This window comes from Pangasianodon hypophthalmus, chromosome 13, assembly GCF_027358585.1.
Source record: "Pangasianodon hypophthalmus isolate fPanHyp1 chromosome 13, fPanHyp1.pri, whole genome shotgun sequence".
Lineage (NCBI taxonomy): Eukaryota > Metazoa > Chordata > Actinopteri > Siluriformes > Pangasiidae > Pangasianodon > Pangasianodon hypophthalmus.
Window position 1 is genome coordinate 14,255,764 of NC_069722.1, and position 24,641 is coordinate 14,280,404.

Genomic DNA, 24,641 nt, shown 5'->3' on the forward strand with positions numbered 1-24,641 from the left:
AATGATGCAGGCGTACTGTAGTATATATATATATATATATATATATATATATATATATATATATATATATATATATATACATATATATATATATATATATATATATATATATATATATATATAAAATAAACGAGCGGTATATAGAGCTACTTTTAGGATTAATAACTGAATGCGTAAGACGTAACGCTATGAAGCAGGGTCATATATTGAAGGGTGCATTTTAGCTGCTTTGTGCTGAACAGCTCCTAAAAATGATGCTCATAAAAACTTTTAGAAACAAAGTAAAAAAAAAAAAAAAACATAAGAAAGTTCATGCTTATTTGTTATTTATAATAAAACTCTTTCTTCACCTGCACAAGTTGATAAGTTTCTGTGAATGCAGCAATATTTTAAGGCACTCATCATACTTGTTTTTTTTTCTAAATTCAAACAAACACACACACACACACATATATATAAATTTTTTTAAATACATACCAAGTATATATTATCTTACCCTATGACAAAGGGAGTGTAAAATATTATTTGTAGTCCTTGTATCCCTTCCCTATTTTCATAAAAACACTATACTTCCTTTTAGGATGCACAGATGTATAGTTATACATTTTGTTTGTGTGGCACTGTTTTGTACATCTGGATATTTTCTTGCTTACCTTTGTTCTGAAAATTGGCACAAACTTTGACTAACTATATAACTAAATAACACAATGCCCAATCATTAAACTAGCACTCTTTTTTAAAAAAAAAAAAAAAATAAATCTCAGTTGTGCTCCCAACTTGCCCCCTTTTTTCTAGTTAGGAAGTGCTCATCCATTCTGCTCATCCATTTCTATCTCCATGTCTTTCTCACCTTTTACATGAGGTAGGTGTGTTATTCTTGAAAGGCCACTTGACTTTGTCTAAGTACCTAAATATCATTTTCCACGATGCAGTGAGCCGTGAGGAGAAATGTTCCTCACCTATGCGCTGTGGGTGAGCAACTGGAAAGCAGTGCTGAGCAAATAGACATGGAGAGGAAATCCATAGTATCAGTCAGCCAGTAGCTAACCATTTCTAAATTACTTGCTGAGAATTATTTATAGAAGCTGTAGATGGGTTTCATGAGGTGTGTATAGGACTGAGGCGTATATCCAGGGGCTTATTTTTATTTTATTCAAGCTATCCTAATTGCCCCCTTTTTTTTTTTAACTGTGCATGGCACAGCAGTACTGTGTCGATAAGTTCGCCAGTGGCATGACACTGTCAGGGGCTGCATGGTGAGACTGAGACTAAGGGTTTCTCTTGTACCCAACCAATTATTTTGCAGCCTGTTTATCTCTGTTAACAGGCAATCCGGGGTGTGCCCACATGGGTGGCACTGACGGCACACTTGAAATAAGTCCTGACACCCAAATTGCCTCCCCAACCCAGATGTCAAATCACTGATTCTCTGAAGCTACAATTCTTTCATTCATTCATTCATTCAATCAATCTTGAGTAACTGCTTTACTTTTCCAGGGAATTCTCAACATGAGGTGGGAGTACACCCTGGATGATACACCAGTCCATTGCACGGCACCGTGCACACACACTTTCACACAATCATGCACAGCTATGGGCAGTACAACATAGCCAATCCACCTACCAGCATGTTTTTTGGAGGAACCCAGAGGACACCCACATGGACATGGGTAGAGCATGCGAAACTCATGCATGTGATCTAACCGGAGACCCTCAGAGCCAATTCTAGAAACTGTGGTGTCCCCAGGCAGGAAAATACAAGGGGTCCTCCTAGCATTTTTTCCCCTGTTTATTGCCATTATTTTACATAGATACGTTTATAAAGGATCAGAAATCCACAAAAAAAGCATTTCAGAACTGAAACATTTTTAAATAACCATCGGTACACAGTTGAACTGGTGGCTATGGAATGGAATCAGTGGCAGCTGTGTTTTTATGTAATCATGTCATCATCAGAATTTACTTACACATTAGTGCAAAGATGCATTGTACCAGATTTCATTCTGATTGCTTATGATTCCTGAGAAACAATTACATGACTTTAGTCCCTATGGAAGACCACACCCATAACTTTGTCCTGAAAATGTCTTTCAGGTTTCATGCAAATTTCAACAAGAGACTCAGTATTTTGACACCAACTTTGTAAAACTACACCAAAAATCTTAGTTGGACTATTTCACAAATGTTGGTTACACATACTACGCCGTTAAGTGTAAAATCTGCGGGCAGATTTTAGGCAGATTGTTGGCACATGGCCAAGAATTAGACAATGGAAGAATTTCAAGTTTCACGGCTGTATGAGCTTTGGTTCGGTCTGCACAAATTGTTTTAGCAGAGAAAAATAATAATAAATAGAAGAAGAATGCTAATGAAAACGAGAGCTTTCAAGCACTTCTTTTGTACAGAAATTAGTGACCTTTATATAAAGAAGTATGTGGTGAATAATGGATAGGTCAGGTTATTTACGAATGAGTCTGTATACCACTTTAGTTAAGAAAGGTTTCACTAGTTAATTAAAGAGCATAATTAAGATTACATTAAAGAACTACTTAGTGTTACAAACCTTTTCAGGAAAGTATTTGTTCAACACAGACATTCTGTTGCATGCAGAAAAGGAACTCAATACAACCCCTGCAGCAAACTATTTTAAAAAATAACATTTTTCTGCAAATGTTAATGCATAGTTCTTTATATTTGATGAACTTACAAAATAGAAAAAAAATAGTAATTGTGGCATGTGCAAAAGTTTGGACCCCCCTTCCAGTAAAGTCTTAGAAACAAATGGACTTTTAAGGCCTTAACTGACTTTTTAGGACTTGTTACTCAGGTCAAGATTTGTTAGTTGTCAGTTCCAGAGTGTAATAAATTCTCTTACTCTTTAAACCTTGTGCTAACACTCAACAACCATGGACTCCTCTAAGGCACTGATTGATGCCTACAAAGCAGAGGAAGACTATGAGAGGATATTGAAGAACAATTCAGCTCACAATTTCTACCGTTTGAAATGTCATTAAGAAATGACAGTGAAGGAGAATTGTGGAAGTCAAGGCAAGATCTGGAAGATCAAGAAAATGTTCAGATAGAACCGCCTGTATGCTGGGCAGAATGGCAACGCAAAATCGCCAAATGACAGGAAGATTTAGCTGACATATGAAGGTATGTTTGTAGAAAAAAGGCAAAGCATTTGATGAAAAGATCACTTTGCCAGCTGTTAAGCATGTAGGTGGATCTATTAGCCTTGGGCTTGTGTGACAGCCAGTGGCACAGGAAACACTGCACAGGTAGATGGAAGAATAGATTCCAGGAAATATCAGTACATTCTGGAAGCAAATGTGACACAGTCAGTCAAGAAACTGAAGAAGAGACTGGCTTCCCTTCTTCACAACAGGACAGTGATCCAAAGCAAACCTTAAAATCCACCACAAACTACTTCAAGAAATGCAGGCTAAAGCTTTTGGAATGGCTCTCACAGTCTCCTGACATAAACATCATTGAAAATGTGGGTAGATATTAAACATGTGCATGGAAGATGGCCCAAGAATATCTCACAACTAGAAGAATTCTGCAAGGAATAGTGGGTGAAAATTCATTAAACAAGAATAAAGAGACTCCCAGCTGGCTAGAAGAACCGTTTGCAGGCTGTGATCCAACGTAATCCAAAATTGTGCATATGCCACAATTACGATTTAATTTTTTAAAAAAAAATTTATGTTTATCATATAGAAAGTAACTGCATTAATATTTCTTATTTTTTAAAAAATAGTTTGCTGCAGAGGTTGTATTTACTTCACTTCAAAATTCAATAAAATATGTAATTTGGCCAGGGGTGCACAAACTTTTGCATACAACTGTATATCAGAAGTAATGTTACCTTATAAATAATACTTATATTATTATCCCAATTGGTTTTAATTATACACTAAATGCCTGTTTGCAAACTATGGTCAGAATCCACATAAGTTAGTACATCCTATAGTAATAATTTGTGCCGGTGACAGAAAATCTATTTGGCTTGATACAAAGAGCAGATATACTGAGCAGGAATACAATACCTTTGTACAAAGCATTATTATTCAAACCAAGAGCTATATATTACTATTAAACTATTCAATTTCCTGACTGTCTTTTCTCCTTTTGAGCTCGTGCCACAATAATGGATGCACTAATATCTTTTTTCTCTTGTTCTCTGCAGGATTTTTGTGGTAGGGCTCGGCTTCTTCAGCCTCTGCTTCCTAATGACCTCTCTGGGGGGCCAGTTCTCGGCCAAACGGCTTGGAGACTCTCCCTTCACCATTCGCACCGAAGGTACGCAGCCTCTATTACTTAATTTTCAGCTAGTTTCTATTAGTGTTTAGACAGTTAGAGGCAGCATGTATCAACTGATTCAGTAGAGCTAAGTATAAAGGGGGTTTAAGGATTTGTTACTATGGGGGATTTCAGATTGTACTGAGATTTTTCTTTTGGTCAGTACAGTGTGAATGGTCTCTATGGCTGCAGACTGCAGATTACACACACACGCACACACACACACACACACATGCAGGTCTTAAAATCCAAGTGCTGTTAAAGGAGATTTCAGTGGAACAGACATTGTTAGGGTGGGTAATAGGGGTTTAACGATCAGGTGATATGGATCGATGCATCAATTTAAAAGGCAGTGATTGAAATGGATAAAGGCAACAATCCTAAACCAATTATTATCGTTATAATTGATTATAAATCGAAATTGGACAGAAAGGACAGAAAACTTGAGTGTAAAAAGAAAAAAACAATTCATATCTTTAATCTGATGCGCAAATAGGCTAGCAAGGTCATTTATTCCTAACTCTGACACTTAAAATAGTCCTTATCTACCTCATCAACATTGGCCACAACTCAGAAGGCGCTATATTCTTTATCTTTTACTTCCACTTTTCAGCTGTGTTATTTTCCACACACACGCATGCATACACACGGCTCTGTGCTGGCTGGCTCTCTCTCTCTCTTTCGAGGTGCTCGTCTCTCTCCTTTTTATCCTCGCCACAGCTCATTGTAACACAGAACACCTGTTATTACAACTCCCTGTGGGTGTGCATTCCTTACCTCTCACCTTCTCCGGCTCCACCCTCCATTCACAAACCGGTGCTGGAACGCGCCTCCACTTCCACAGAGTGGCTGTTCTGGCGGCAGAAACACCCTGTTGATGAGAGAGGGCGGGGGTGAATGGCCAGACTACCACTCTATACAACCGTGGTAAGAACAAAAGCATCTCTGAAAGCACAACACATTGTACCTTGAGCTGGCTGAGGTACAATGGCAGAAAACCACATTGGGTTCCACTCCTGTCAGCCAAGAACAGCAATATACTGTATATGACACCCCCCCAACCACCACCCCCCACCACCCACCTACTCCACCCACCTACCTACCTTCAGTCCCCAGGCCTCCGCCCAGTTTTCAGATCTGTGAGACTGGGTCATTAAATTGAATAATTTTGTAAAAGGATCATCTTGTAAGCTGATGTTACTACAGCACCGGCTAGATTCCATGCACGCACACAATGCTACACACATAATGCTACACAATGCTACACACATAATGCTACACAATGCTGCACACACACACATACACAAAGTGATGAGAGTGATCTACTCTTCACATTGTGATTGATTCAGTGTCGGAGTGGTAATAAGGAGAAATCTTGTGCACTGATTTCAGTGGGCCAACAACACTGTGGGCCAACAGCATTGAATTCGTGAAAGTGGCTTGCCACATTTCACCCTCTGTCCTGCATATAAACACAGAAATGCACTCACAGACTGAAAACACCACCACAAAGTTCATATTTGTGCAAAATTTAGAAGAGTGAATCAGCAGTACTCAAGGGGGATGCAGCCAAAATGCCAAAAGCAGCAGATCTATTCTGAATAGTTGAACAGTGTAAAATTCTATGAGGGGCCTTGAAACACTGCTGACATTGAGAGCTTGGAGCTTAGCTTGCATTAGTAACATGTTAAGTGTCATGACTGTCACATTCCCCCAGTTTTTATTTTTTCACTAGCAGGCTATTGGATATTTGGGTATTGCACTATGACAAGCAGGCAAAGAAAGAGATGGACAAGAGGACAAGATTTTACAAAACGTAGCCACGCACAGTGTTTAGCAAGTGTTAACCAAGTTGGTTACCTTTCTCTGACAGTTTCTCTTTGAGTTATTATTTAAGAAGCAAGAATGTTTTTAGTGGATATTTCAACTTTGTTACACTTTTTCTTGTTGGTTTAGTGACATGACAGCTGTATTAAGTACTATTCATTGGTTCAATTGCTTGTAAAAAAAAAAATGTATTCCCCACTCCATTCATCAAATTCAAGTGGGCTGATGGGCACGATGTAACTCCCTGGCTGAAGTGGAGTCCCACTCCAGTCCTGGTCACTAGTGTGCGATAGGTGTAGGAAGAACACAGAGAGAGTCACATCTAGAAATGAGACTTGGCACCAGTGCATCCTACAAGTAGTGAGTAGCCCACAGCAATATGAAAATTTGTGATTATTAAGGGTCCATAAATTGTAACCAGTAGTTTATGGAATAAAAGCATAGACATTAAATCAATTCTGTTAGGGAGAACCAGTGGCCTGTTATGTGGAGAATTGTAGTTATAGTTTATGGACTATATGTGTGTAGTGGGAAAAATTATTGTGTTAAGCAAAATTCATCTGCTGTATACTTCATATTTTGACATAGCTCTAAGTGATGTATAATCTTTAGTTTAACTAGTTTAACAGCACCGATTACTGCAGAGAGAGAGAAAGAGAGAGAAACAGAGAGAGAAACAGAGAACGACAGATTAAATAATTAATTATTTAATTAATGTTAGTTTGCCCTCAATCCATAGATGGACATAAGAGATGAAGACCTCTATTCATCTTTTGCCCTGCGTCCTTCTATATATTTGACACAATACTAGATTTTACTATTTCCATCTCTTGCACTCTCTCTCTCTCTCTTTCTCTCTCTCTCTCTCTCTCTCTCTCTCTCTCAACTGAATAATGAATAGCGATGTGTGATGTGGTTGCAGGGTGGGGGCGTAGTACAGTAGCAGAGAGAGCAATCCTCTGCCTCAATGCTGTGCTGGGTTTAGCAATCATACCTTTTCTAGTTTCTTCATTTGTATTAAATCAAGTGAAATCCATCTCTTTTGTTAGAAACCCTGTGAATTTTGCATGAGATTGGATTGCCTGTTGATCTGCTCCTCTCTACACAAGAGAGCTTCTTGTAGTTTTTGCCTGCCTCCTCCTACCCACCACATTTCATTACATTTAAAACACAATCTCTAATATTAATACTGTAGCACAAGGCTGAGATCAGTTGTCAAGGTTTCAAGTCAATTGAACAGAATTTAAAGCTTCAGTGTGCCTTGGGATAAATTACAGAAGTGTCTGGAAATGTACTGGAGGGATGAACACCACTGACATTCTCAGTCACCTGAAGAATAGTTGTTCTTTTGTTTTCCATATACAGTATATTGCAGTAATGCATGAACATCATGGTCAATGAATGTGTGCTTTCGACCACAATTTCCAACCCTATTTTCTGATGTCTTTCCCATAGATGGAAAGAATATTGATGACAACCCACAGATATCATTTTAGTCCCTGTTCCTGTTGAAACGTTAGCCAGTTCATTGAAGCTCTCACCAATCATGCCCTAATAACGGTTTTTCGGCAAAATAACGGCAAAATTGCTTTTTTAAATATATGCCACAGAACACGGTAGGATGTTAATTGCTTAAATGCAACACGGGTCCAGTAGCACCTACACACGTTATGTCTCCATTTATTAATTCAGGTTCTTACTTTGTCACCTGTCTCTATACGTATAGTTTAAATTGTCAGACTTCTTCTTTTCCTCTAATTTAAATAACCTGCTCAAGGAGCTCAGGGAGCAGTCATTAAAATTGCATTTTCACATTTCAGCTAGAACTGGCACAAATCTTTTACAAATCCCTATCCTTTACTAAATACACCAAATAACTGTTAAACAAGTGTGCAACAACAAAATATCAACTTTGCTGTCTTTCATTCTGATTCAACTTCTCTTGCAGGAATGAAATAGTTCAATCTGTCTTTCTGTGTTTACCAATTACATCTATTGCACACATACTGGGATAAAACAGAATAATAATATATAAAAAAGGATAAAGGGAAAAGAACATGACATACTGCATTTTCATTGCATTATATTTACTGGCTGTGTGCGACAACAAATACACAGCAACTTGAAATGATTCATTCTTTCATTCATCTTCAATAATAGCTTGCCTTGCCTGCAATTTTTCAGCAAGTTTTTGCTAGTCTGTGCCTGCATCTAAATTTACATCATTTTGCTTGTGTGCATTACACTGGGGAGCACTTTGACAAAATCCCTGTCAAAAATCATATGTAGAATTTTCATAATATTAATTGGCAGCAGTCTGGTGGATCCACTGCAACCCTGCCTGTTGCTGAATGAGGCAGTCTGTGCAGTAGTCCTGCCGTAGATGAATACAAGTCTGTGAGGGGGAGAGCTGGCACCTAGTGATTTTCTCTGCACTTTTTTATAATCTGCTGTAGCTTACACTTGGAGTGTGTGAAGTTGCAGAGCTGAACCAGATGGAGATACACGACGTGAGGATTGTTTTGGTAGTGGCTATGTACATTAGCACCAGCGGTTTCTGTGGTGGCTCGAATTTCTTTAGGTTTCATTAGCTTTTGCAGATTTCTTCTGGAGGAAGTACAATTTTTTAATTTCATTTTTTTCTTTATGATAAACAAGCTAATCTTGTTATATTGAACAAGTGTGCTCCTGAGCAGGTTTGAGCTCATGACTTGTTGTCTTAAGGGCAGACAAATCCAATGTCATATCAAATTGTCAACAATTCAAGCCAGCTAAATATGTAATCCATGTTTTAAGAAGTGGGCCATGGTTTGAATGATATTTTATTCATGTCTAATATCTGTCAGATAGTGTAATTGGAGTTGTAGAAGGCTTGCATTTTGCTGGTGGTCTGAATGACATTTTTTCAATGATTTGTCTTTTTAACTATTATATCACTGTTAAAAACTCTTAGTGTGATATATTGGTAATAAAACGTGGCCTCTGATTGTTGAACTATGCAATAACTTTTCTTGATACTGAGTATTTATGCTGAGTGCATGATGTCTTTCATGATGTCTTTCCCAAATATCTTTAAATGACACTTTAAGCTTTTAGTTCTCAGTTGTAGATAAATAAAAAAAAAATGTGGATGTAGCATTATGAGAAAGGTGATGGCTGTCACTTAACTACTTGCATGACATTTTACTTTCTTTTCACCATTATTTATTGGTATTGTCGACTGCATTGTAAAAAAAAAAAAAAAATAGTGTAGAAGCCAACGGCATGCCTGAAATACTCTTAAAATATACTTCAAAGAGGAAGGAAGTTATTGAAGACTACAGTATATAAGGTTATAATGATAAAGCTATATATATATCCTACAAGTATTCAACTACTCGTTTCTGAGATATTGTGCTAGCAGAAATCCTGGATATACAAATATACATTTGATCTAAATGTTTCAAAATAGGTCTTAAACCTAAAAAAAACCCTTAAAAATAACTTGCCATCAATTCTGTTATCTTCACTGCGCTTTAGGATTTTGTTGGACAGGATAGCAGGAAGGAGTAAGCTGTGGATTGTCTTTGCCTCATTTCATTAAAGTCGCATTAGTCTTTCTCTGGAGACTCACCAGAACTCCTCTGCACTGACACTTCTGAACCAATTTTACTCCATTTGAAATATAATGCACCATAAATGTGGCTGTCAAGGAGGATTGCTATTATACAGTAACTTGCATAAATATTCAACCTACTTGACCTATAGTGAATACTGTTGCCACCAATACATTTTTTTTTGTTTAATTAACCTTGTGTCACAAAAATGCATTTGTAAATGGTTTACAGTTACATGTGAATTTACATGTAAATGTGTAAATAAAATGGTAATACAAAAAAAATGCAGTAAACTAAGATATTTTGTGTTGGTTTAGTTAGTTAAATTCAAATAGAACAAAATATTGTGTTATTCATAACCAGATGAATGATGAAATGGTTCTTTACATTTCAGAAAATGGTTCTGTAATTAAAATTCAAATTATGCTACAGTTGCCGCCACAAGGTCACTTAGGCTGTTATACTTCCACAGGCATGTACACTATATAAAAATTAATTAATGTCTTACTTTAAAAAGTCTGTTTACTAATGAATTAATAATTAGCTCTTGTAATCTAGCCATTTTATAGGTTTTCTGCTGAACATTCTATGCATGATCAAGTTCAATTTTTTTTTTCCTTTTTTGGTAGAATTCTTGGTCGATTCTTTATAAATGGGTGACATAGCTGCAATGAAGAAGTAAAAAACAGCCCCTTGCATTTTCTTGCTTGGGGCTCCAACAGTCCTTGGAATCATCTCTGATAGTCCAAGTGTCTAAATGGTCTGAATATAGCCTAATTATGAGAAACTTTTAGATAGTTAATTAGATACTTGATTGGTCTTTCCAGTAGTCTAACAATCCCCTAATGGCTAGTTCTACTAGTTTCACAGGAACACTTGGGAGATGCTTCAAAAAACGAGACATGCTTCAAAGCAAAATATCTTAAATATTTACACAAAATACACAAAGCTCTATGAACACAACCCATCCACAAGAGCTTAATAATGGAAAGCTTAACATTTTATTAACATTTCAATGATTTAAAGTAGACATCATTGACACTGAACGTATAGGTGTGTGTGTGTGTGTGTGTGTGTGTGTGTGTGTCAGTTGACCAATAAAATTGGTCCAAATTAAGGTTCCACAACTTATTAATGAATTATTATTGGTATTAATGAAAATCACTGATAAAGCACTGATCATCTCTATTCAAATACATAGAAAAAAACACACTGTAGATTGCTAGGGTCATGAATCACTCATTTGCAAACAATATTTAAACCTGACAAATTGCATTTTTACACCTCTCTTTCGTTATAATTCAGAAAACATATACCATTCTGAAATGAGGCATATAAGAATAGTCCAAGCTAGCCCAAAAGATAAGAAGTGGCACAAATATTCTCCATTCAGTGCTCACCAAACAGCACCTTGCAGCATTACAGTGGGTTTGACTTACCCATGTGCTCTGTCATTCAGGCAGTTGTCATAAAATGAATTTCAAATTGCACAGAATACAGAGAATGCTAGTGCAGAAAAGAGATTACATCTGTCAAGCCATTGTTGAGTGGGACATCATTTCAAACCTAGTTTACACCGCTGGATTGTCAGTGTCCAGACAATGAGGGGAGCAATGCTGAGCAGACTTGGAAGAGGCATTTCCAAGATCATAGTGGAAAAAATCATTTTTTTTTTTCTCCAAAGACACAGCTAAAGCCTGACTGGATAATGAAGCTCATCAACTGCAGAAGATATAAAGCCAACAATTGATAGTACGACTCCGTGTGACTTACTTGGACACTCTGTGAAAGCATGCTGTCCCTTGAAGCACTGCTAAAGAGTTAAAATGTTACCTGAGAGAGAGAAAGGTAATAGACAGGAAGACAGGCAAGAGTTTTAAGTAGTAGCACTTTAACTGCAGCCACTTTTCACTGGTCCTGTCAGTCTCAGTTGAGGAAGTATTTAGCACAGGAGGGAACATTTTTAATAAGAGAAGGAGCCCTCTTACCACAAAATGCTGACAACCTACACTTCTAGTATAATAACCTACCCCTTATCCAGTGACTGTTAGTATGTTTGTGAGTGAGGGGTTGTTCATATCAGTTGTGCCCTAGTACTTGGTCTCTTGGTAAGTACCACTGGTAGATGAGGTCAAATGTTAGCATGCATCAGAGTACATAATCATTATAGAGATTTTCTAGCCTCCTGCACACAGGGAAGAGCTGGAGAATAGTTACTGAAAGCATGTATGTAACACTTACACTCTAGTATACTAGGTCTTGCTGTAATGAAATTCATATGCTGTGCTCTGTGGAATCATTGCCTTTGACTTCAAATTCAAATTCAAATAAAATTTCTTATCTACAAAGGTTTTGATAAGCAACTAAAACAACTGAATGGCGACAAGTTACCTTTAAATGTTTATCAATTAATGATTAGTTTATGGCTATAAATAAGAGAATTCAAAGTTCATTATATTTAGTTTCATAGCAGTGCTTTATGTTACAACATTTGACCAGTGCCATGGACTTTTGAGATATCTGGTTTAAATTTGACATGGGGGAATAAATGTGTGCTTGTTTGTCCATTCATTTTTAAACATTCAGTTTTTATAATAATCCACCTAAATCAAATCCATCGTGCTGAACATGTCTTGCATTCATCCATTACATGTGCGAAAAGGCCAAGTGCACTAAGAAGGTAGGAACTGTTGTGAAATATGGTACCTGTTATGGTACCTCGCTCAGGAAGATGGTGAAAAAGATTGAGATCAGCCAGCACGGGAAGTACATCTGCTCCTTCTGTGGCAAGACTAGGATGAAGATAAAAGGCTGTTGGCATCTGGCACTGTAGCTGGAGGTACCTGGACATACAACACCATGTTGGCTGTTAGAGTTAAGGCTGCCATCAAGAGACTGAAGGAGTTGAAGGACTTTATTTTTGTACAGATTAAAACCACCTTGTCTCAGATTTTGCATTTTCTACGTGGCTCATTGGAACATCCCATAATAAATTAAGTCTTGAGTGACAAAACAACAACAACAAAGTTTTTGTCATTGACTTTTTTTTAAACCAGTCATGCTCTCAGTTTGCTAATCAAACCAGAGACGTTAAAAAAAAAAAAAAAAATCCATGAAAGTCAATGAAAACCCTCCTCTTTCCAACCTAATGTCTCTAAGCAGGTTGCTAGTCTCCGGTCTAGTGAGCCGCCTTTATGTAAATTCTTTGTATAAATGCATGTGATTGGATTAAGCCACTATTCCAATAAAAGATCCCTTACAGAAGCTGCAATGGTTCGTGTTTAGGAAGCCGCAGCCATTTTGTACATGCATTTATTGGCACTGCTACAGTATTTTTTCAAGTACTCTGTTCGGTCCACTGAAATACTTTGCTGGGTTCATATCTGGACTGCAGTCTGAGCTTGATTTAGACCGTAAGAAAGACCAAACAGACTTTCCTACAGTGCTGAACAGTAAGGTTCAGAAGTTCCCCTGACCTGCGATGGTCTGATAGATTGCATTTGTCAAAGTCTGAGTTCTAAAGTGAGACCCATATCTGCACTTAGAAGAGTAAATGTCACTGGAACCATGAAAATAGAGCTGAACCAAAAGGACTTGGACACACAGTACATCTCCAGGGGAAGAACATTATATCATTACTGTGACATTACATTGTGGCTTGTAAGTTTGCTGCCTGGCAATCTGTTGATTAAACACACTAAAATATGGAAAGCTAAAGAGCAACCAGTTTACATCGATTTAATAGAACACTACATGTCCACAAAACTATGCAATATATGCACAGATTTTATACAAAAGCACTAACACTGGAGAAAATATGTGAAACTACTGTTAGTGAAAATTGAGGGAAATGTGAGAAACTGATAGCATAATTTTTCATTGATCACTGATTTGAGAGCATCATTTTTGAACATATTATATAATCATGTCATTCTCTTTTTAAAGGACATTAGGTACTCAGTAATGTACCTTTATCTTTTTTAGCAAATAGTTTTTTTATTCATATTCTAGATAGTTGATTTGACTGAACATTAAACATTATTTTTCTTTTTTTTCCTGAAATGTCTATTGAGGTAATAAATGGGAAATATACTGTACTTCCAGAACCAGTGCTATTCAAAAAATGGATGGTCGCCAGTCGTATCCAATTATACAAGAGTACATGACCTAATGGAAAACAGTGGAGAGTGTTTTCAGAAAGTCACAACTATTCCAACGCACAGCATTAAAGTCACAACTATTCCAACGCACAGCATTTGATTGTATGTGACATACAGCTTTTCTCAGCTGTCATTACAGAGCATGCTGGAATACTCATATGCCAGATGACAGTACATGGAATTAGCTTGTTGATTTGAAAATAATCCAGCACATGCTGATTAATGGAGATGGGCTTCACTTTTACCTGCTGTTGATCAGGCAGTGTTGTTGATAGCTGATAGTGGTAGAACACGCTGAGATTCTGGGATTCGGCACAATTGGCAGCTGAGCATATCAGACCACATTTACATCCATTATCTTCAAATAATCTTAAGGATTGGCAGAAAAACCCTCCATAATCAATTCAATATACAAGCAGAAAAGGATTTATTTAATGAACCACACCTAGATATAGGATATCAAATTTAAATTTCCTGTGACTACACATTAGTTTAGGAAACATGTAAGTTGCAGTCTGTGACATTTCGTGGGAGTTATGAAGCAGTAGTCTCAAGCAAATGTATGAACATCCTGTCAAGCTGCAGCACATGTAATGTGATTGCTAATTGCAAGCAGGGTTTAGTAACTCCATATCTATTTATAAACACCCCCCTACATCGCCCCTACACACACACACACACACACAAACACAAGTTTGTCTAGCCTTGTGGTGACCTTCCACAGACATAATTGTTAATGCAGCTAAGTAATGCTATGCCTACCCCTAAACTTAATCCTAACCCTAACTGTAACCTCACTAACCAAAACGAAACATTTAGGCTATTTTAGTTTTTTTTTTTTAATAAAAGCTGCAGAAAAAAAGGCTGATATGTGGTATGAGTCATCATCTCCCTCACATTTGTCTCATACATGGCCTCTGACTACAAACATGATCATCGCTGTCTTAATCGTTTCTAGTCACTTTGCATTTCAGTGCTCACAAACGGCTTCCATTATTAATTCACCTAACCTCCTACTGTTTCACTCCCTCTCCTTAATCCCAGTGCAGGTGAATTCAACTAATTCTCTTCTCAGCAATCTACTGTGTGTGTGTGTGCTAAACCCTACATCCTAAGAAGTGTTAGTGAGCTGTCTGGAGCCATAAGGCGCAGAGTAAATGAAGAAAAGAAGTGACAGAGTTTGTCTCATCTAATAGCTTTTGCCTTTCCCAGTTCCCCCCTTCTGGTTGCAGTCCAATCTCACTCTGTGGTAATGTGCTAATGAATATGCCTCCAGAGCTGCTTGGGCAAAGAAAAGCAAGGCAATGAGACAGATGTTGCAGTAGTAAGAGCTACCAGAGGGAGGAGATGCCGTCTGGATTGTTTTGGGGAGGGAGAAGCACTGGATACAAAGTTGAACTGAGATGCAGATTTCTTAAATAAATAAAATACAATAAGTCATGCTGCTATGGGGATATAGTCAATGATGGAGTGGTGTGATGTAGCCATATACAAAGCGGTGCAGCCAACGATTATTATTTTACAATAACAGCAGGTTTTATTCCCCTTATACCAGAGCAATTTGCCAATGATTATTATTATTTTTTAACTATTAAAGATGGCCACTTCATACTTTTTATCCTTTAATAGTTGCAGTTGATTTATAGAATTCTAGAAACAAATTAGCTCCTGTTATCATTTACAATATAGCAGCTATAAACATTCCTTCACCTGTCTCTTTTTTCTCATGCTTGAAGTTAATAAGACAGAAAATGCAGATTGTCACATTACAGAGAACCCGGAAAGCACTCTCTGAAAGTCTTCTGTCTTGAAGACTTTTCCATGGGGAAGGTTTCAAGGAACAATTCCTTCAAGGAACTTTACCTCTTTAACTTTTACAAAACACTGGAGACTTCTTCCATAAATGTTAAATGATCGTTAAATCTCGTTACATAACACTTTGCCATATAGGTTCTTCTTTGTTAAATAATAAATTAACTTTTTTTTTTATTAATAACACACATACTCTTCAGTGCAGTGACAGTGATATGGGATGCAGCGCATGTCCTGAAAATAAGTGAAATAGGTAAGGGAAGAGAGATGAGAAAAAAATCTAAATAATAAAGTTAGGTTTTGTTATTAACAATAACTTTATTATTTGGTTTTTTTTTTTCAACCTTATTGCTATTCATTAATGTTACTTCAGCAGCTACCTGCTTTGGGTAATTTTCTCTTGCTTACTGTGCCCATGGCACTTTGGACAAGTACAAAAAAAAAAAAACCTCTCAACATTTCTGTTGCTCTGCATTTGTTTGCAAGCTCATGCAGCTGCTAACTTTGCAATGCCTAGCCTGAGAGAGGTCACTTAAATATGGGCTAGACACTGAGGTCGAGCTGCGCATGCTGTTGAATGGAGGAAGCTGGCTAGCAGGCTTAACAAAAGCATAAAGTGTTTAATACTAGTTAGGCTTCTTGTGAAGTGTTGAGAATGTGCATATAGTTTGTGTAAAGCATAATGTGTTAAAGCTAAATGTAGCTTAAAATGAATCTCTTCAAAGACGAATATATTTATTTATTTGGTTTTAAGCGCACAGGGAGGTGGTACAGCTTTCAAAACTGCTGCTGAAGTCAGTAGCTAATACAGTTGAGTGGAAATGTTTCCACATCTTTGGACAAAATAATAAAGCAAAAATGAAGGCTTTTTTTCTGTTGACACACACACACACACACACACACACAAATTTAACTGACATCCTCTTTTCAGCTGCCATAGTTGAAAGCTGTTGACATATTTGCATATTTCCTGTTGACTTTTGATTCTGCATATTTACTGTTGAACCGTGTGTCAGAATGTTTCCTCTGTGATTCATTAAAATGCACACACGCACACACAAACACAGGCAGACAGATGTACACACAAAGAACTGCCTGTGTATATGTATAGTGTATTCCATTCGATATAATCATTTTTGGTTTTACAAACCACTTGTAACCTAAGTGCTAACAGGTTAACAACATTAACAAATCACACACCGCTGGGCCCATCAAAGGGTCACAGAAATAGCCGTTGTGCTGTATTTTCCCATCTCCACTACTCTATAGCAGCCACATAAACACTAACAGACACACACAGGCTGCACACTGGTGGTCCTCTCTCCTGCTGCCAAGTTCAATTGGCAGATATTGATTGAGTTGCAGGGAGAGGTAATGAATCCACTTTATCAGTCAAAACCTGCTCCTGCTTTTTTAACCAATGAGGGATTTGCCGCTAGCTAATAAATACATGAAATTATTCCAGGGCAGCACACCTTAGCAGGATTATAGCCTCAGTACAGCACAATTCCAATGTCAAAATTAAAGCCACAGAATGGCAAGGCTTTTGTGTATAAGCCACAAAGAAATCAGACATACTAAACAGCATACACACCACAAACACAAAGCATCTACTATAAGATTCTGTTTCAGTACCTCGATCTTTTTGCACACGCATAATTGCTCAAAAATACAGTACATTGCAATATAATACACCATAATGCCTTAGAAAATGTACAGTTAGCCACTTTATTCCTGAAGGAAACTGATGTGCAAGATTCTTGCTGTTCTGTAGGGATGTACCAGTTAGCCATGTGCTGATATTTTAATGATAATTGCCCAATCTTTCACACAGTTTGCAGTATTGTCACGATAAACATTAGAACATTGGTACATTTTCTACTGACTGTAATGATCACTGGGCAATATTTTTAACTTGGCAGGCAACATATTTAGCTCTCTTCAATGTCATCACATAATCACTTCTAGTGCTCTCTTTTTCATGCCAAGACAAGCATAATCTGCTGTTAGTAAAAAGGATTTCTTAATGGCAGGCCAATTAGAACCAGTAAAAAGCATGCAGGCACTTGCAGAGAAATCAGCATTGTCATATTAAATTGGCTGTTCAGTCCAAACACATTTTAAAGTTTGCCTAAACCATCTGAAACTGCAGCCACATCTAAACTGAATAATGTTTCCAGCTCAGTTGGGTTAAGAATACCCCAACGATACTTGTAAGACCTTATTTAGCAACCCCGATAGACTTTCCATCACTAAACACTCAACAGAGTATTTACCTTTGCAGCACAGTCCTCAGAATAGCTAAACCAAATACATATACTTATGAAAAGTCTGTGAGCTTTCTCTATAATGATAAGCAAGTAGGCTAACCAGAGCTATGAAACGAAAGGAAATGATGTAAATATTTAATTATGCTGCGTCACATTAATTAGGCCACTGCATTAGTTGGATTATATGGGTTTGAAATAATGTCCTGTATTGTGCTCTTTATTTTTCAAATCAATACACAATCTAATCAGATTAATGACAAAATGCTAAAGTGCAGCTCTACCACAAGCCTCTCTCAGGGTTTGGTTTTAAACAATGCATGCAAAGCTGCTGAAGCAGGGTTTTGTAGCCTGTTGTATTGTTTGATTGGTTGATTTCTGAAGGGATCGGTTGCTGTTCTGGGTGAATTAACTCATATTGTGAGGTGTGAGTTGGCCACAGCGGCTGCCAGAATAATAGCGCAGACATGAGAATATAGTGTAATGGTGTGTCCTGTTATGTAGAATATGTCAGTAATATAGGGAAACATGCCTAGACATGGATGATTTCTAGAGCTGAAACTTAATAGCAGCACCAAAATTTGGACCGACTTCAAATATAACACAGCACATTGAGGTTCAATGTTGGAATTTTTTTTTTTTTTTTTTGCCTTCTGGTTGTTTGTTCCAGTTGTTAGTTATAGATATTTACCTATGGCTTTATGAATACTTCACAGAGTACCATTAAAATGAATTTTGTTTGTGTTACAAAACCACACAATTCCCATGATTAATAAGAAAAAAGTCAATTTATTTGGTAGTTTAACGTTTATGATTCTTCTATTGTATATGTTTTAGGTTTTACTGAACTATTAGAGAAAGATTGTAGCCAGTCCTGAAAATGATTAATTTGAAAATACAAATTCAGACAAAAAAAAAGAAAACTCTAATATTGTGTACTGTTATACTGTTAAACATGTAATGAATCTAACTATATATATATAGATTTACTGGCAATGTGTCTCACTATGCTATAGCCATCCCACACAAGTTCTGCATTCCAACTTTGGCCACCCCAGTCAAAATGTTCTGGATCCGCCACTGAAATCTTGCTCCATTTCTTACACTGTTGTGTTGTAGATGTTCACTATTTATATCAACCCACTCAGCATCACCCAAATAAATACGCTGTGGCTACTAATGGACTATTCATACTGGAGCTAGTGTTTAAAACTGTACCAGTTATGAGGCACACTGTAAAAACATGAAACTATTTGTTTTCCCACACATAGAAATAAAAAATAAACTGCATAGAAATTCATCCAAATCCATTATAAGTCTAAAATAACCTTACTGTATTAAAATAACAATTTTATTTAGACAATAGTCTGCAATATCAATGCTAATAGACTACCAATAACAGTCAGTTTTGGATTTGGCACCAGGTCAGATCACCACTCCTGAATTATTGACACACTTTTTCTCTTGCATGACCTTATGATGCTTTTTATTTAAGTCAGAAGATGTTCAGAAACATCTGTGTTAATTTTGAAACTCTTATGGAAAATTATACTTTACAAACTGATTAACACGATGTTAATCCCATCAAGCAGTTTGAATATCCCCAGACTATATATATATATATATATATATATATATATATATATTGCTTTTCTCCAGCTTTTTTACATATCTAAATTAAACACATCATAAACATGTCAATGAATCTTTTTTTTTATGTGTTTCTTTTAGAGATTTTAGAGACGTTTCTTGTACAGACAAACAAACTTTAATGCTTGAATGAATAAATTAACTTTTTTATACTTCCATTGAGTGGTGGAGGCATTATGTTTTCAGGCTGTCCATCCATCCATCCATGCAAGATTCTCTTTAGCATGATATCTCAAGAACAAGTGGTTGAAAGTTTGTAGGGTTTTTATGGCATTATCATTATAACCAGCAGATAAACCCCTTTGGAATTGATCCAAACAGGATCAAGGTCACAGCAAGGTCAAATGTCTGTAATAGTTTTTTTTTCAATATCTTCCTTCCTGTTTGTTGTGCAGAGATGTTGCTTCCGCAATCATGTTCAGAAACTCAAGGCCCATTTGGCTCGCTACAATTTTTGCCATCAGTTCGTCCATGTGTCCTTCCATGCGTGTGTCTGTCAGAGTTTCTCGTAAGCGCGATATTTCATGAACGAGTGGTTGAATGTTTGTAGGATTTATATGGAATAATCATTATAACCAGCAGATGAACTGATTAGATTTTGGTAACAGGGTAAAGATTTTCCAAACAAGATCAAGGTCACATCAAGATCAAAAGTCTAAAATAGTTTTTCTTCAAAATATTATTTTCTGTTTGTCATACAGAGATGTTATTTACATGTTCATGTTCAGTAACTCAAGCCAGATTTTCTGGTTCTCTAAATTTTTTGCCATTGGTCCATCCATGTGTCTGTCCATGTGTCCAGACCCTCTAACTGGGGGCATCAGCAAACATTTGTATACATTTGGAACTGTGCATCAAGAAGGACGAAATCCAGTCTGTAATCACCTTAGCAATCAACTGAATAGCTAAAGAAATGTTAGTCATGGATGAATATACCATAAGCATAAAAATAGCTATTTCCATGGATTTCCGTAGGGAAATTCTCTGGGTAGGTAGTAGGGACAAAGAGAGATACTCAGAATCAGAATCAGAATCACCTTTATTGCCAAATACCATGGGTTTACATGTACAAGGAATTTGTCTTGGTGTGCTGGTGCTTAGTAGTAACAGTAAAATACAAGAAATAAAAATAAAATTACTAAGTTAAACATTGTAAGGTAAGATAAGAAAGTAAAAGAGAGAAGAAAAAGTTATAAAATGAGAAGCATAAATATAAAGAAACTATGAAGCTATGAAAACTAAGATCATAAATATAAAAATATATTTTTATATATATATATAGGCACTTTAGGCAATTTAGGCACTTTAGGCAATTTAGGCACTTTAGCCAGTGCAAATGCTCACAGTTTGAAGTAAAAAGGTGCACTATAGCAGTCTGAGTTGTGTGCGTTAATGTAACGCATATGAAACAGCAAAGTGGGGTTTTTTGGTAATGTCCATGGAGTCGGATAAGAGACCATGGTGGGTCCTGGATATTGTTATTGTTGACCAATAATACTCAATAATTCCGTAGTGTAAAACCATAGTGAACCACCACAAATTGATGTGCAAATTCTCACTACGTTTTGCCATGTTTCAGTAAAAGCATAGATACAAGTCTCTGTAGTTATACATCTGACATGAGCCTCCATTTCTTCTGATTTATTCTACGTACACTGCGTATTTAAAAGCATTAGAGATGGTAGTTGGAAATCCTGCATCTATCATGTAGACCAAGTTTCTGAATCCTGCATTGCATTCCTCCTCTTCTCACATTTTTCCTGGTTTTCTTTTTGTGTGGGCAGATTTTACTCCTTCAATCACTTATTAAATGAGATATGTAAACCAGTCTAGTCCAATCTAGGTCTGGCTGCTTGAGATCACAGAAAAAGAAGAAACTCCTGGCTATAGGAAATTCTGCGATTGTTGCTGGGTTTTTTTGCCCAAGTCTTGCAGGAGTAAAGTTCATAAGAAGACACACGCAAACACACTGTGAAACATATACATATTCCAAACAGGAACAATTGTGGTTAATCCACCACCCAAGATTAAATGTTGAAAAAAGAATAATAATCAAAACAAACAACTCACGCACTTAGCTGATTCCTGTCACCTTACACACATTGAGCTCAAGGCATATCAGGCCTCAAAGTTACCACCCTGAAGCAAGAGGTTTCTTCTCTCTTGGACAGAGGCATGATTGAAATGTAGACCACATGATTCACAGCAAAGAATTCTATTCAACATACCTCCTTGTTCAGAAGGACAACCGTTTCCATCCTAGACTTGAGGGGGATGAAACGGTTCCTAAAGACCCCCCCCTATATGCCAAGGCTGTCAGGCGTAACTCATTATGAAATCACAGGACTGGTTCACGTCAGTCGATCTGCATGACACCTATTGCCATGTTCCCATTGCTTCAGAACACAGATGCTTTTTAAGGTTTGTCTACCGGACTGGCCTTACTGCTGTAGCTGGATGATTAGTCCATTTGTCAGACCATTATGGATATGTCCACCCTCCTGGCACACATTGCAGCACTTGGCTCATGATGAACCCAAAAAAGCTCATTAAGATTGAAACAGGCCACAAAATTCATTGGCATGAACCCAGACCCATTGAGAAGGTTAGCCACTCTATCAGCCCAATGTGTTGCACACATCATTATGCTTGCAACTCAGATCCCTTCAGGGTGCTATGTGTGGTAGTGGTCCTTGATGAGGATGCTAGGGTTGTTGAAGGCAGCCACAGGAGTAATCCCCCTGGGCTTCCTGGAACTACAAGCTTTTCAGATGTGGCCACCCCCAGAAGCCACAAAAAGAAACGTGCCCTTGTCTCACCAAGAGGGGCAAACCAGCTTGCTGGAGATGTAAGGCTTTTCTGACAATAGTGGACAGAGCCTTCTGGGACAGTATGCACTGGCCACAGCTTTACCATCTACTATATGCCTTTCATTCCCTACTGATGGTTCTGCTCTTGTTGCACAGAATTTAGCAGCTAGACCGCAGAGTGCTGTAAGACCTTGGTTTCCGCTGCTGCATTTGCTATTGGAAGGAACAACCCAATGATTTCCTCCCCAAGCAGATCTGCTGTCCCAAATGGATGGAGAGATTTGGCACCCCTAGGTCTTGAGCATGAGGGTGTTCAGCTGATTTTGTCCACAGCCTACATTGTGTAGTTAAAAATGTTTAAGTAACAGTGAAGTAAAAGTGCTTTCATTAACTTAGTAGCTAATGGGTAGCATAACAACACAGATAACGGATAGACACCTTGCCTTTTTCGAAAAATGTTTGATTTTCAAGAACATCTCTAAACATATCACAAGGGATATTTGGAGAGGAAGATGCAGTGCTGTCCATAATGGAACGACCTCCTCCATCACCTGACCTTAACCTAACTGAGCTTCTTTGGGAGGAGTTGGAGTCAAAAATTTGAGGAGTGAGGTCCTGAAAAATTAAGTGAAAAATGAAAATCACAAACAAATCTGAGGAATGCAAAGAAATGTTTATATATATATATATATATATATATATATATATATATATATATATATATATATATATAGTTTATTTATCTGGATTTGCATATTCAAAATTGTGCAAAATACATCTGGTTACTCAGCTAAGAACAACAGCTAATAAATTTCCCATCTCAAGTGGTGTTTTTGCTGACAATACACATTCTCTTGCTTAATGAGACTTAATGGGAAACATATTAGGTGAAGATTCACTCCAGGGGAAGTATTTGGATGCTATCGAAAAGGAAATAAATACAAAGAAAATGTACAGTAATTTTTCATGCATTTCATATTTTTCATAATTTTTTCATATATTGATTCATAGGAATCAATAACATTGGCAAGCTTGTCACTAGTCCAGAGTTTACTCAAATTATATTCAATTTAACTATAAGACCATAATAAGGAATTTGATTGGAATTTCAATGTCTGTATCAAAGAGCAACACACAACAGACCTCCTTTTATCTATCTCAGGTTAGTAAAAGTTTTTCAGGCACAAATTGACTGGGTCTAAATGCAGCCTATTTGAAAGATGGAGCTGCAGTGGAAGCTCTTTTTTTATTATAGGCAATTGCAGGTCCTCAGAAATGTCTCGCTGTATGAAGTTCAAAAAGTCCCAAGCCTTTACTCCTCTGTGAATACAATACCCTAAAAGCAGACAATTTACGAGGCCTGTGGTTGGGGAGACTTGGTGAACTGCAAGCTCTGTCTGGGTGCCGTTTAATTGGCCAGGTGAAGCATTGTCGTCTCTTTGCTTTGCGCTGCAGCTCCTTAGCTCACAGCAAATTGGAGCCTGAGAGGATGGGAAAAAAACAAGACTGCTGCCTCATTTGACTCTCTGCTGTTTATTTATTTATTTATTTATTTAGCCTATGTATCTGTCTGTCTGTCTATTGTGTTGAGTACACATGCTTCTTCCTGCTAAGGAGAGACATGTGAGAGGCTGTGCTTAAATTGTTTAGGCAAAGATACGTGCTTGAAGTATTTAGAGCAAATGTTTAAATGAAAACGCAACTTTTGTTGTATGTATACTGCTGAATCTTCATTTTGTATCTTCTTTGTTGTATTTCTGAAGAGAGAAAAAGCAAAAACACCCAAGCTCCCCAAAGCTCTACATTCTCTACATCTTGATTTTTATCTTGCTGACTCCTAACAAGGAGTTTCATTTTACTAACAAGGAAGTTCACTTTAACAGCACTCAAGACTTAAGGTCAAAAGATATGTAAATATTTACATGGGGAAAGTTCATCAATATGCAGGTACATAACTTATTACCTGCACACCTCCAAGAATGATAAATCAGTTAGCATTTTTTCCTTTTCTGCCAATTGCAATATGTTGTAGCATAAAAGCAGCATAGAATAATATGATAATATACAAAAGAAACATTGTTTATTTAGTTTAAAGTTTTTTTGGTAAGAACTCCACAGTGCATTCAATGCATTCAAACAGATGTCACAGTGCAAATGGTGCAAAAAAAAAAAAAAATCAGTCTGTGTATGTATGTGTGTGTCTGTGTCTAAACC

The 24,641-nt window shown here is 37.1% G+C and overlaps 1 protein-coding gene and 1 pseudogene across 1 annotated transcript in view; both read left to right on the forward strand.

Annotated features, from left to right (window-relative positions):
- Window positions 1-24,641, forward strand: part of LOC113528345 (alpha-1,6-mannosylglycoprotein 6-beta-N-acetylglucosaminyltransferase B) — an 84,085-nt gene that overhangs the window by 717 nt on the left and 58,727 nt on the right. The window contains exon 2 of the mRNA XM_026916850.3: window positions 4,193-4,305. Within this exon, the coding sequence (XP_026772651.1) occupies window positions 4,193-4,305 (113 nt within the window). The remainder of the gene's footprint in view (window positions 1-4,192; window positions 4,306-24,641) is intronic.
- On the forward strand, window positions 12,353-13,203 carry LOC113528012 (60S ribosomal protein L37a-like; annotated as a pseudogene).